Consider the following 15,023-nt stretch of genomic DNA (forward strand, 5'->3'; position numbering starts at 1 on the left):
TATGGTGAATCATTAAATTCTAAGCTTAAGAAAGAGTCTGAGCACACCCTGTTCGTGAATTCTTGCACTAGAATGATAGGTTTAACCCCAGCCAGCAACTGAGCACCAGGCAGCTGGTTACTCACTCCCCAACCAGTGGGCTCAGAGAGAGAAGTGGAAGAGTGAAAACAAAATAATTCATAGTTGAAAGAAAGATTAATCTGTAAAGCAAAAGCTACATATGCAAGCAAAGCAAAATAGCAAACAGGTGTTAAGCCACCTCCAGGAAAATGGCTCCATGATGCATAACAAGGACTTGGGAAGACAAATGCCATTACTCCAACTGTCTCCTGTTCCTTATTTTTTGAGGTCAATGTTCATGATGCCCTGTGGTGTGGGATAGCACTTTAGTCAGTGTTGGGTAGCTGTCCTGGTGCCATCCCCTCCTAACTGTATATCCCCAGCCTTCTTGCTGGGGGCAGGGGGTGATAAGCAGTCTGGACTCTGTGCAAGTGTTGCTCAGCAATAAGGAAAACTGCTCTGAGGTATCAACACATTTTCAGCACAGATTCAAAACAGCCCCACACCAGCTACTGTACAGAAAATTACCTGTCAGAGCCAACGGTATGCATACATGAAAAATGCATTGAAATGGTGTTTCTTTGGTCATAGCTTCTCTCTACTGTTTCATCATGGAATGGTCAGCAAGGACCTCTCAAGGTCATCTTGTGCCAGCAGGGCCACTTAGAGCTGTTTGCCCAGGTGGCTTTTGAGTATCTCCCTGGTGGGAGACTACCACCTCTCTGGGCAACCTGTGCCAATGCCACTTCACCCTTACAGTGAAGTGTTTCTCTAACATTCAGAGGGAACTGCCTGTGTTTTACTTTGTGCCCTTCTAGTCTACTTTCATTATTGCTCAAGTAGCAGGACTGCTGATTAAGTTAAACTCTCACTCATGTCTAATGCCAGTCCTTCTACTTACAAAGTTCATTTCAAGCAGAATTTTCTTTCTTGCTTAAAAAGAACACTGGGGAGTATGGGAGGGAGGTGGGAGAAGCAGAGTCTTGTGCTTGATACATTGCTTACTCCCTTACTGATCTACACCAAAATGAAACGCTACACTTTACTGTCAAGTGCCCCTTGCACAGTTCACCATTCAAGACAGTTCTGTATAGTGAGTATGAAGAATTGGAAAAATTATTCTGAGGATGAAAGTTCAGAGGCCAGAGTTGCTTCTAGTCTATTGCTAATGCAATTTAGTAACAGCTCTTCCCTTCTAAGGAGGTTGCTGTGTGACACCTGTCCTTTAGTGTTGTACAGTGAGCGACCTAACAAACCAGTGGAACGCACATATGGAATGAAACCAGCTCATACTGGATTTGGACTCATTTTCACTACTGGAAGTAACTGTTACTTCTGAGAGAGAGGTGGAATAATTTATTTCTTATTATAGATTGCATCACTGCTTTTCAAATGTTATTTTAATCACATCCAAATGTATTCTGAAATTATTCATGCTCCAAAACTAATTACATCATCCACAAAGTCTAAGCATTACAACAACAAACAACACTTGCTGTGGCTGCAATGATAATATTTGAACTGAAGTTACCTACTACAGGATTACAATCTTGCTTAAGAGCAAGTTCAAACAAAACCCTTCAGTGGTAAACGTTGAAGAACATAAGTCAGAAGCCTTCCATCTATTCTATACAAGGTTGGATATTCCTACAGTAGTAGTTACTCAAAGACAGACTGGAATATTTCTTGTCCTACTTTTATATAAGTGTCCCTCTCTTCATTTGTCATGAGAGACACAAGCTCTGGGTTTTCACTAACTTGGCCATAAGAATAGGGCTGGCCAGCTACCATTAAAATAGGACCCAGAATTTCCTGTTCCTCCTCTTGTTCAAAGTTGCTGCCTGCTACTTTCATTGCTGCTCGTCTTGGGTGCTTGGCATCCTCTTCAAACTCACTGCTATCACTGTGTGATCCATGTTGTTTGCTTTTGACAATAGGAACCTGGTCTGTGCTAGATGATGACTTGGATTCATGGATTAGAAGAATCTTGATGATGTCATTATCAGTGACAGTTTCTTTAATATTTTCTTCAGTTTCTTCAGAAGCATTTACTCCTAATACACAACACTAAGTGTTAGAGGGATCAAGAGTTTACAGCTACCACATAGGCATCCTACATAGATGATTTTTTTCTCTTCTGGATCTTTTTTTACCCACACTAGAATTCTCTTGAAAATACAGACATTTCTGGGAGCTTTCAGCTGTTAAAATTATCACTAAAATTACTGCATGGCTAAAGCCAGAAGTTATAGGACACACCTGATCTTTGACTTTAGGAATATAACCTCAATCAGTCTTAAAACTAGATTTTGGAAACTAAGGTCTGATAATAACCACTAACACAGAATTGAAACAGTATCTTCTAAACCAAGCTCGCTACGTTTTCAGTGGGAAAGTTGTATTTACACTAAGGCTGCAGAATTAATTGGAGAATTCACTAAACTTACCAACACTATTGTTGATGGCTGTTGCTGGTCCTTCCACAGTGCTGTGTGACAGCCAGATAGGTTGCTTTTCAGTTGCTTTTTCTCTTCTTTTCTTCTCTTGCTTTGAGTCTTGGACATCAATAGTTAAGTTTTGGGTGTATGTAAGGCCAAAAGCAGAACTTCTGCATGCCCATTTTTCAGGGCGGCTGCAGGATTCCAGCATGCTTGAGCCCAACTTTGGATCAAAGCTGAATGACATGTCACATTTTGAAGAAGTATTATTCAGGCAAGAACCCCCACCCCCAGTTCCCATTAAAAAAAAAACTGAACAAAATCACAAACAGGCAACTCCAAAAACATGTTTTGTCAACAGACTAGCTTTAAGAAGTGCTCTAATAATTTACCATCCCTTTTACCTCTCAGAAGCAAGTGGTTCTGAACCATTGATTTTTGCAAAATCTCCTCAGAAGTGCATCTCTGGATGAAGCACACTGATACAGAAATACTACTTTCTATAGGAAGGGCTATGAACATTAGCTGAAGGAGTAATCTGGGGAATAAATTACTTTTAAAAATGCATCAAAAAATTAAAAAGGTATAGCAATAATTTAGGATGCCTTAGATATTACAGACTTCTTCATTAAACAGCTGACTGTACTGAACAAAGGAGAATGGAGTACGTAGGCTGCAAGTTCAGTATTTCAAAGATTTTACAACTGGTAAGTTGTTGGGGGAATTTGTATTGATCAGGAGTTCTAGGGTGATGTTCATACCTTTCTGATAATTCTGGTATTTCTGTTGGCTGAGGCTCCAGCAAGTCATAGGGCAGCTCAATATCTTCGGTCTCACGCAGCAGCACAAAGACGGGCTCGATCTGCTCGTTGAACTTCGCCAGCAGCATTCGAGCGTCGTGCTTCGGAAATGCTGAGCCATCTTCCTCTACCTCAGTGTTGCAGTAAGTGCAGCGAAAAGTTTCTGTAACATTTTCCAAAGTGGAAATTCTCATGATCATAGAATGCAAAAAGATCAGCAGGATGTTGTTAAGCAGCCTGCAGCCTGGACATCTGTCCAGGCATTCTGGCTTTATCCATTTGTTCACATTAACTAGCGGAACGCGACTCTACAGGCAAACTTGAGACAGACCAGTATTATACACTTGTTATGCAAGTGAGAAATATCTTGGGAGAGAAATTTAGGCTGGATAGACATGTGCTATCATCAGATTATTTTTTTTCTTTTCCAGTCTCATCTTCTCAGTTCTTAATGTAACAGAAGACATTTTCAAGCATAAGTAGCATCTGGTTTTAGTTGTTCCAGAGTCAGAGTCAAGGCATATGCTAGAACCCCATGTTTACATATTCAGGAAAACAAACAAAACCTCAAGCTTATTCTGTGAAAATATATCACCAGCTTCAATGTTTGCATTTCAGTAACTTGACAGAGCCCCTCCATTTAGGAAGAAAGGGATGATTTTGCCAAGTGGCAGAACACAAATTTCACTGTTGGCATTTCAGGTTAGTCATATATAAGGCTCATTCTGCTTGGCTCTGGAATCCTTTGCAGATTCCATGACCCAGATGTCAGCACAGTAACTGTGCTCTGAGTAATGTATTGCACATGATGCCTTACTGACTCATTTTGAAATAATACTCTTTTTAGTTATTTTGTTTTTAGAGAAGAAAAATCCACAAGCTCTGACACCACTTCTGCTGCAGATGTGTCATGTTGACCTGTGAGGAGCCTGAACTTCCCAGCCCAGGAGAACAGCTCTGCTGTGGTGCCACTGAGCTGCAAGACGCTTATTACAGTAGGTGACTGCAAACGGTTTTACCCATCTTGTCCAACACATCAGTCAGAAGGACTGACCACACAAATGGATTAACTAAGAGATTCAAAACAGAGTAAAGACAGTACTGTGTTCATATTTCCATATGAGGAAGTGAGACTCACAAGACATGGATGAGTTAAGATTACTCAACCAGGTTCAAAGCAAAGCTGAGGCCTGGAATCTGATTCTCAACCCCAGCTTGTACATTCAAGATTAACCTTCCTTTTTTGGCATGTTCTACAGAGGCAGCAGCATTTCTCTTACCCTCACCTCCCAGCATCCCCTATTCCAATGCTGGCCCTTGTCCACCAGCAAACAAGAAGCACATTCTAACAAACGTGCTTTTATTGCAAAGTTCACTTAGGAAACAGTTTTGTGCTTTCAGGGTTATTCTTTACGATAACGGCAAATAAGCAATATAAGTAACACACCTGTGAATGCATCAAAGAGTTGATTGACTTCAAGGTCCGTGTACGTGCTAAAGCAAGATGGGCATTTAAAAGAGGGTCTGGTTGTTGAATCCCGCTCATCTGCTTCTATTTTCCGGCGCACATGATCCAGTTTGTACTTTACCACATCCACCAGCACCTTGTAGTTGATGTAGTAGTAATTGTGTCTCGTGCTCTTGCCATTAGGCCCCGTTTCAACTCGCGTCCGCAGCTTCACCAGCTTGTCTGCCTTGAGCGCGTTGAGGGCGGTGCGCAGTTGCTTTCGCTCGTACTTGAGCAGCTGTAACAAATCCTCCTCTTTCACACAGGGGTAGTGGATCAGCAGATCCAGGGCCAGGGAGCACTCCACACCATAGAAACCACGCACTATGCATTTGGCCAGGCGCTTCAGGGCTGCCGGCACCTTGCTGGGAACGTTGTGCTCCTCCATCAGGAGCTGAGCCGCTGCCAGTGGAGAAGTACTGTACAACAAAAGAAGGGAGGTGAGCTGCAGCAAACCCTTCTTAAAGGGGTTTTACACCTGCCTTACACAGGCAGGTGTAAAACGTGTCATTTGCTGTGCTGCGCTTCACTTCTGCAAGGTTGTTCACTAAATAGAGGAATGTAAAATCCTTAACCTGCATTGGAGATGGGGAAGGTATTAATAGGTATCAGAAATTATCTAATCTTGAAGTGCAATACTTACCCCTGAAATATTTATATCCTCTTGTGTAAAAATCCTCTTTTTGTAAAAGATGTGTAAAAAGAAGGTATCTAGGAAAATGTGTTACAGAAAGTTCATAATCCTCCCAGAAGACAGCACATTTAACTTGCATGTCTACATCTGCCTGTTTGCATTCACAGCCAGCCAGGTGAGAGCAGAAGTAAAAGTAAAACCGTCAAAAATAAAGCTCAGGACAAGAAATCTTAATTGAAACTCTATCTGCCTTGCAAAGCCACAAGAGACATTTGAACACCTGTTCACATGCTCTTTGTGATATTTCTGTTGGCTGCTGTGTGATGGTGTTCACAGGGGTCCCAGGAGGAGGGAAGAGACAAGAATGTTGACTCCATGTTTCAGAAGGCTTGATTTATTATTTTATTATATATATTAAATTAAAACTATACTAAAAGAATAGAAGGATTTCATCAGAAGGCTGGCTAAGAGTAGAAAAGGAATGAATAACAAAGGCTTGTGACCAACCGAGACAGTCTGGACAGCTGGACTGTGATTGGCCATTAATTAGAAACCGCTACATGAGACCAATCACAGATCCACCTGTTGCATTCCACAGCAGCAGATAATCATTGTTTACATTTCATTCCTGAGGCCTTTCAGCTTTTCAGGAGAAGAAATCCTAAGGAAAGGATTTTTCATAAAACATGTCAGTGACACTGCTGTGATCAGACAAAGATTTTGCAAAGCTGGGGCACAGGATGCTCCAAGTTATCTGGCCCTCAGCACAAGGTATTTGGGATAGCACATTTTATCCCTCAGTGCTCTTCTCATCTAGAAGTAGGACTTCAGGCCATATTCCTAATCTCATTAATGAGAATGTAACTAATTTTAATCAGTCCAACTGTTCTAACAGTTTCTCATTTGTAAGGAGGGAGAAGAAAAAAGAAATTAGGATGTGTTTCAGCAAAGCCAAATGGCAATTCCCTTTTTTGAGGCATGTTAAAATCCTACAGTAGTATTTGCCACTGCTGCCTCTAGCCAGATGGTTTTGCAGGGAGCCATGCAATGCCCAGCCAGGGTGCCGGTGTAGCCACTGGGTGAGGAGGTGGGAGGGTAGAGGATAGCACACTACATCCAGCCCTGGCACCCACTGCAGAGGGTGGTAAAGCTCCAGCCCAGGTAACTGCATATTGCTATCAGAGCTTCCAGGGAGCCTTTATCAGAAATCCTAGTTAAACAAACAGAACCACTTGCACTAGCCTAGTACTTGGGCTGTAATTAAATTTCCACTTCACAGAGTGCACCTTATGGAAAACAAAGACAATAGAAACCTGCTGGTCTGAGTCTGGAAACCCTGAAGATGGTGCACCACACTGACTTAAATTTCCTACAGGAAAAGTGAGGGAACATTGGAATGGGCTGTCCAGGAAAGAGGTTGAGTCTCTGCACTCCAACAGGACAAGAGCCAGAGCAGACTGACTTGGCTTTGAGAGTACTTTTGCCATGAGAAAGGGACCAGATGGCCTCCAGATCCTCCTCCTAACCTAAATTATTCTGTTCCAAGAGTTAAAGTTAACAACAGTAAGGAGTGAAGCTTTGGAAACATCAGTCTGTTCCTTGACAACCTTTCTCAGCCTAAGTGCAGCATTTCTGTGCTTTTTGACAAAAGCCTTCATGAATAAGCACTTTAAAAAAGTTGTTCTTTTTGTATTACTCTTTCACTTCTTCTTTACCCTCACCCTCAAAAGAGGCTTAACAAATTAAATCCACAGAAAAATATGCTAACTTATGCTTCTTTTTCTTCCTCTTCCTGGCCTATCTTTGAGCTTTTTTTTTTCCTGTGCAGTGCTTTATAGTTAGCAGTAAGGAAAGGATAGACAATGTCCTCAGCCAGTTCCAGAGAAGAGTAGCATGGCTTTGAGTTTCCTCAGGGAAGTGCTCTGGAGAGCACTGAGCCTTGTCCTTCCACACTGGGCAGAGTCCACAGCATGGAGGCACTGTAGTCTTCAGTACAGGCCCAAAGGAAAGCAGCCACCATGGAATTCTGTAACCCAGCCCAGCGCTGCTGAGGAGCCCCAAGGGCAGCCCCAGCATCTGTAGTGGGAGTGTTACTGCTCACATGCATTGGTCTGGGATACATCTCAGAAAGGGCTGGGGTGTCCTCTCTGTGGGTTTGTATTGTATGACCTGTAGTTTGATTGTGGAAGTATTAAACAAAAAGAACAAAACTGTTTCTTCATCTAGTTCTTGGCTGGTATGTCAGCAGAATGCCCATACTTAAAGGACTTGTATTAGATACAGCTCTCATGACTCTTTTTTCTTTGCAGAATAAAATTATTTCAAAGGGAGTGTGATAAGTAGGTAACATCATTAGGGAAGAAGTAGGACCTGAACTGTAAGCAGGAGGTTTGCTGACCTAGCAATTCTCTGGATGACTCCTTAGCTCAGACTGGCACTGCATACCTGCATCTCTAAAGCAAGCACTACTCTGAAGTGTTTCTGAGCACTTTGATGCTGAAAGCTTGTCAGGTACAGTCTTACATCCATGTAAAATAGGCATTAAAAAAAAAAAAACAACAACCAAACACACAGAAAATCAGAATCACCCACAATCACCAGGAAACCTCACCACACTCATACCAAAGAGCCTAACCTTGCCCTCTGTCATACTTAAACACATAGTTTAAATATTATGAACTTATTCTGGAATACAAGTGAGCAGCTCTTTTCAAAAACAAATCCATAGAACTCACTGTCCATTTGCAGGGGAATTTTAAATATACAAGCCTTTGGTTCAATAGAAAAGGAAATGGCTTTCTTTTACAAAAATGACTGAGTTTGACCTGAATAAAAGACATTAATGGAAAAAACAACCCCCTCAAGAAATCTTCCTTTAGGCTATAAAAGAATGAACTTTGGATGTATTTTACAATAAAAATTACTTAAAATAAAAACAGGGGGAAGCTTTTTCTACTGTGCTCTGCTATATTTGAAGTTTTATTTCTCCAATCCACTCTGAAAAACCTCTGAATCATTTAATCACCCAATTCAAAATCTCACAGTTCATGAAAACTACTGATTTTAAAAAGTTATTATGTAGTTTTCAGTTGACAGGCAGCAGTTCTCTTTTGAGAGGAGCTGGAGACCATCCTTACCAAGGAAAGGAGTGGGAAGTGTGTAGCCCTCTGAAGCCAGAAGGACTTTAAACTGAATTCTGCTCTACAGCTGAGCTACAGTCTGTGTTAAGGAGACAGGTATTCTACTACTCACATAGATTCTTCCCTCCCTTTTTTTTCCCCAGCTGACAGCATGTATGGACAAGATAGTCTAGAAGTCATAGTTTAACTTTGAACTTCCTCTGCTTTTAAAGTCTTTATTTTTATGAGGGTAGGAGCTGTCTTCTTAAAACATTTTTTTAAAAATTATTCAATAACTTAGATGTTTGAGTGGCCCAGCTGCTTATAGTTTATATGGAGCCATTCCCATAATCAGAAACTACATTTAGGATCCTCTTTTTGCTGTGGGAAACCTATGCAGAGTTGCTTGTTGTGCCAGCAGGCAACTATTAAAAGCAGAATTTCAAGTGAAGAGGCATCATATAGAGCAAGTTTCGCAAGGTTTCTCTGAAGCCAGTTGCTTAATTAAATTTTTTTTGAGCTGTCTGAGAAGACAAAGTACCCATCTCACAATATAAAAGGCACTAAACCAGAAAGATTTGATAGGATTTTGCCAGACTTCATATAACCCTATCACTTGCAAATCAATTAAAAACTTTATCATTACCTCTCTTGTATGGGCAGAAAACTTCAGGCTTATGTTGTAGAGAAATTGCTCCTTTCCTAAGAGCTCAAGGCTACTGCAAAACAAGCTTAAGTATTTCCCAGCCTTTTCCTAGACCTATCTGTGATAAGGCCTAATCATCATCACCCAGCTGGTGCAAGAGTCCCCAAATCACATTTCATTAGCAACTGAGTGAGTTCAGCCTAATATGTGTTGTGTCATGATGAAGCTATAAATCTTATTGCTCCATGAAATCCACCTACAACAGGCAAGGACTGAAAATGTGACTGCAATCTTTGATTAGGGTTTTCATTAGCATAACTTTAGAAGACTAAAAGTAACATAATCATTAGCTCCTTTTGTTGTTGTTGTGAACCAGGTACTTAGGATAGCTAATTTACATAACTTGTTTAGAAGCTTTCAGAACAAAACCAAACTGGAAATTTTAATATCTTAAAGGAAAAACTGGAATGGTTACTAGTTCCCATATTTTTACTTATTAATCCTTTTAGGTGGTTTATGTCTTCAAAAGGAAAGAAAGAGCAGTTTTTCACTGTACCTTTCTAGAAGACAAAGTTATAGATACTATTTTATGGATTAGATATCTCTGTTTAAAAACAATGTTGAAATAAGGGTGCTGGACATTGTACAGTACAGGGTTAAAACACTGAATTCTATTAGGATTGCAGTCATCACATTTCATCTCAAATCTGTGCCTCTTTCAGAACTTTTTTTTACATCTGCACAGTGGAGGCTGGTGTTTTGTAGTGACGTGACTTACAGCTCCACTGTACGTGTTGCAGCATGTATTGTGCTTTTGTTACTGCTGTTTGTTGCTGCATTTCTGACTCTCTGACTTGCCAGGCATGTGGGTCCACTGAGGACTCAAGGTGTGGGTGTTTGTCTGCATAGGACAGATTGTGGGACTGGCATCTGTAAATGTCACTGCAGAAGGTAGTGCCTCTGAGAACTGGTGGATACCAGAGCAAAAAAAACCCTCATATTTTAACCATTGTAACCAGGAATTTAGATTCAAAAACTTTAAAGGTTTGAGACTGTTTTTTAGAAACGGCAAGAAGAGGTGACTATAAAAAAATCCTTGATATTAGCTCTGGTCTTGCTTTGTAATTTATAGTAGCAGAAATTGGTTTCATCCTGTATGCTGAGAAAAATTCTGCTATTGCTTTTTTTTTCTGTTTCCCCATTTATAAGAATCCACTTGGCAGATACTCAGAGCTGAGAAGTGTATTTGGCATGAATCTTCAGCTGCAAATATAGAATGTCCACAGGGTAACATTGAAGAGCTCTACCTCATTCCATATAGTGGTTCTTGAGCATGCTCCTTTGTTGTCATGTTACAGCAGAAAATGCAGGGGAGCAACACTGCTTGCTGCTACCTGTTGTGTTTAGTCTGTGGGAAATGTTTACAATGAACAATTCCTGTGGATTTCCTTGCCCAGTGGTTTGAACAGGGAAAGTGTCGTGTAACCTCAGTGCTGTTATTCCTGCTACAGCCCTCAGCCTGCATGTGGAAGTGTAGAACCAGATGACAACAAAACAGCTTTCTAAATTAAGGACAGGGATGGTGTGGCTGGTACCACTGCTTTCAGAAACAGGAAACGGCTGTCACCTGTCATGCTGTGGCTGACAACTCCTCTGGCAAGGACAGCTAACCCCCATGTAGCAGACAGAGGTGCTGGCTCAGCTCTGCACACTCACAGCCAAGCCAAAAAAAAAAAAAAGAAAAAAGAAAAAAAAAAGTGTGGTATTTATTTAAAAAAATTAGAGAAGGTGTTTCAGACTGCAGGTAGCCCTGGCACCTGGGCTGTGGGAAGCAGGATTCGTGCTGGTATGTTGTTATGATATTGTGTAACACGGACATTATTGAAAATGGGAGCTTGAGACAGGGATAGGCAAAGTCACTTGGCTTCCTTTCAAACCCGTTTGGGTGGCTGGGATGTTTATCTGAAATGATATGGGCATGCACTGCATTTGCAGGCTACTTGATAGGAAGGAGGCAGATAATCAACAGAGCAGTCTCAGGAGGAAGAAATAAATATAGAGTCTAATCAGAGGTTGGAGGAGAAAATTAGTGGGTTGCTGCTTTGGAGGGCAAAGGTGTAGGGAAGATCTTCACAAAGCAAATGTGGTATGCTTGACCCGTTGGCAGAGCAGAGGCTGGTGCAGATGGCATGGTGGGAGGTTGTGGTCCACACCTTGAGTAAATGGGATGTGTCAAGTTCCTTTATTGTCTCTCTTTCTCACACAGACACATGGAAGCCACAGTCTGCTGTGTCTTTCATTCTCATCAACTAAAATCTTGACCTGTCTAGCTCAGACACTCAGGCCCTACAAAATAAGAAAACCCCAGAAGCATACTAAGTACATGTATGTAACCTGCTGCCCTGTGCTTACAGGGCTCTTAATCTTTTTCTCTGTGCTGGCCTTTCACAAAGTCAATGCCTCAGCCAACATGGGGATGACTATGTTCAGCTGCTCTGAGCCCTGCTTATTTTGTGAACCAAGCAAACCTTGCACTGAAGTGATGCATTTTTTTCATCAGTTTCCCTATGGTGCTCTCCCTTCCATGATCCTTGAAGACTTGCTGGGATCAAACTAAATCAACTTTCTTTGACAGCTTTTTGCATTAGTTTAGACTTTTGCATTAGTTTAGACTTTTGCATTAGTTTATCCTCCTGATAATGAGAAAAGGGAATATTGTGCCTGTGTTACATACGGAGCTCTGATGTACAGTTTGAAATCAAGACTGCTGGATAGTTTTGAGAGACTCAACTGAGATGTAAAAAAATTAGGATTCACTTTACATTACTTTATATGATTGCAGCATAACTCCCACTGTCTCAATTGCCTTTGTGATCAGTACTTCCAAAATATAACCCCTGGTATCACAGACTGGATACCAGCTAGACACCACAACCTGTGCAGCACCTGGCAGAGCTGGGGTTTAGTGGACCCAGTGGGTACTGAGATGTGCCTGGTCTGTAACATCATCCCTTCTCTTGCAAGAGAGGTGTCTTGAAAACTGGAACAGCTTTCTCCTTTGTTATGCTGTTCTCATTCTTCACAGGAATGCAGCCCATCGTGTGCAGTGAGCAAAACAAGGGATCTCTGCAAAGGGAATTTTGGGATCACACATAGAGACTGTATCTGATTCAAAAAGAAGGGGGAATGACTGGCTTCTATTCTTCTGGCCACTTCACAGCCTGAGTATGCTTCTAATGCAACTTATCTTGATTTTAAATCTGAAGAACAGTTGCTTGAGATAATATGTATTTTTGATTTCAATATTCTTTTCCTAAAGAATCAATTTAGATCTACTGTCTCTCACCATAATTTGAAAATATATGGTAACAGCAATTGCTGCAGATGAGGAGGCACATTTTGGATGGGGATTCAGATGGTAGGAAAGGAAGGGTCAGTAGAGGAGCACACTGCAGTTCCTAGATCTTTATAGCCTGGCACTACTGTCTGTCTTATTGTGCTGTTTTACTTCCCTTTCCTCTGATGTTTTGTGATTAACTCCTGCTCCTTTAACTTTTTTTTTCCCCCCTTCCCTGTTTTCTCCTTTCCATCCAGTCACATTAACTTTTTTTTCCCTCCTGGTTCATGCAGAAGTTTCATAGAGCTGGATATGGCTGTCTTGAGAGAACTGTTTCCAGCTCTCAGGGGATGGTGCATGTACACCTCTTGCAGAAATGTAAATGTAGCATTTTGGAAACGAAGCGGATGCAAATGATATGTAACTACTCAAAGGTTATAATACTGGTGCAATTCAGATGGTAGGTGTAGCCTGAGAAAAGACTCTGTCTAATCCAAACATTAGACTATGTCTAATCCAGGTACCTGAATTAAAGTTCCCCTTTAAAAACAAGATGGCAACTCTTTGCTACAAATCAGTGCTTACGATCTAATATTTTTCACTAAAAAATATTAGATCACAAGCACTGAGTTGTAGCAAAAGCAAATAAAAAAACACACAAAAAAAATCTTTCTTACAGAGATGACCCATTTTCACTGAAATATAAAGAGGAAAAAACCTAGGCATGTTGTTGTGTTTTTTTTCTACATTGTGTATCTGCCAAATAGTGAAAACTTAGCAAGTTTAAAAGACTAATAGTACAAAACATTAAGCAAAGACTGGAGTTACCTTAAATGGTGACTCTCCAGCAGAGGCAGACTCACTACTGAGATCCTTCTATTGCTCATGTGTAACCCTTGAGCTAGGAGAACAAACTTTGCAAAGCAGATGAGACTGAGATTGTCTCATATACAATTAATGTAATTCAGAGCTGATTCACTGTAGATCAGAAATGCCCTAAGTATAGTGCTTCTTGGTATGTAAACAGGCTAGCTCCTTTTTAATTATTGTCCTCTCCTGTACATAACTGTGTGGGAGCAGACATAGTTACAAAGGACTTTTAAAATTTTGGATTCTGCCAAGTTACAGTGGTCTGAAAAACTGGTAGGCAGAGCTGGAGGGAACAACCACATGGTCTGCTTGGTTCTAGATCACAGCCTTTGGCCAGCTGGTATGTTCAGTTTTCAGACTCTCTTAACTGTCAAAGACAGCTTCTTACAAAATGCATAAATATCTGCAGTTTTCTTCCCAAGGCAAACTGTGGCTTGTGCCAGTTCTTTGATTGAGGATTACTCCTGGCTCATCTTGTTCTTCTGGTCCAAAGGATGAGAGGTTTTACTGCTCAGAGAGCTTGGGTGTGCCCTTCTCACTAACAGTGCTGGTCCTCCAAAAGCAGAAGAATTCATCTGATGATCCATGCCATAAGCAGGATCTTGCCATAAGCTGCTGTTGCCAGCCACTGAGGTGAAATCCAGCTTTTTCTTGGCATTTCTTTCTCCTTGCACCTGTAGCCCAAGGAGCTGGCCATGTGAAAGCAGGACACAAGCTTGTGCTGGGAGGAAGGAGTATTTAATTGTTAGTTGTGGAGCTTGCCTGAAGCTCTCACCTGCTGGTTGTCCATCCACTCTCCATCGTGCATGCTCACTCCAGTGAAAGCCTTTTATTTACTCTTGCTGCTTTCCTTGCAGGTATTTGCCAGGACATCTATGGACCCTGCTCTGGAGTTTTGCTTCTAAGCAAAGCCTTGACTTGTAACTGAATTGAAGCAAACTCACTTGCATGTGTGTCCCAGAACTTCTGCTTGATTTTGATTAAGATTCAAATTCCTGCCTTCTCCTGTCCTCATTAACTGCCAAAATTTTGCTTTTTAACATGGGAGATGACATTTTTATTTCCTCTGAAATGGTAGGGAGCTTCACTGCATGGGTTCTTGAAATTGTAAAAGTGACTTGGCAAGCTGTTTTTTTGGGTTTGTTTTTTTTTTTTTTTCATTTAAATGCCAGCACCCAAACAGTTTGGTCTCTTCTGTAACACCTTATTTAATCTAGTTTACAGTAAACTGGATTAACTCTTTGCACTTACATAGACAGTAAATGTGCTAGAAGCTAAGGCTGATTCTTCTAGAACTAGGCTATGCAGTAATAATCAAAAATTAAGTATGTTTTTCTTGTTGCTCACATATTCACCTTTTTTGCAACAATTTGATTGTTTTTCACAGCAGAGTTAGGAAAGCTGCATAAATCTCTTATGTAAACTTGAAGAGAAAAATAGATATGGCTGGTTACTAGACCTGAGAAAAAAACAAACCTAAGAAAAAGTAGTCAGACCATTGCCTCTGTGTTTGTGAGGGATCTCAACTATGTGTGCAGCAAATTAATATTAAAAAACCACACCCATTGCCATTGTGCCTTTCTATGTAAAATAAAAGGCAGCTAAACAAAAC

The 15,023-nt window shown here is 40.9% G+C and overlaps 1 protein-coding gene across 1 annotated transcript; it reads right to left on the minus strand.

The window, feature by feature from the left end:
• Positions 1–1,719: 1,719 nt before the first annotated feature.
• On the minus strand, positions 1,720–5,193 carry LOC311153062 (general transcription factor IIE subunit 1-like; the record flags this gene model as incomplete). The annotated part of the gene is made up of 4 exons (XM_084204614.1): positions 1,720–2,114; positions 2,508–2,734; positions 3,260–3,461; positions 4,746–5,193. 4 exons carry the CDS (start codon positions 5,191–5,193, stop codon positions 1,720–1,722), a joined length of 1,272 nt encoding a protein of 423 aa, XP_084060740.1.
• Between the last annotated feature and the right edge of the window lie 9,830 nt (positions 5,194–15,023).

Source organism: Fringilla coelebs (assembly GCF_963513975.1).
Source record: "Fringilla coelebs genome assembly, chromosome: 4".
NCBI classification, from domain to species: Eukaryota; Metazoa; Chordata; class Aves; order Passeriformes; family Fringillidae; genus Fringilla; species Fringilla coelebs.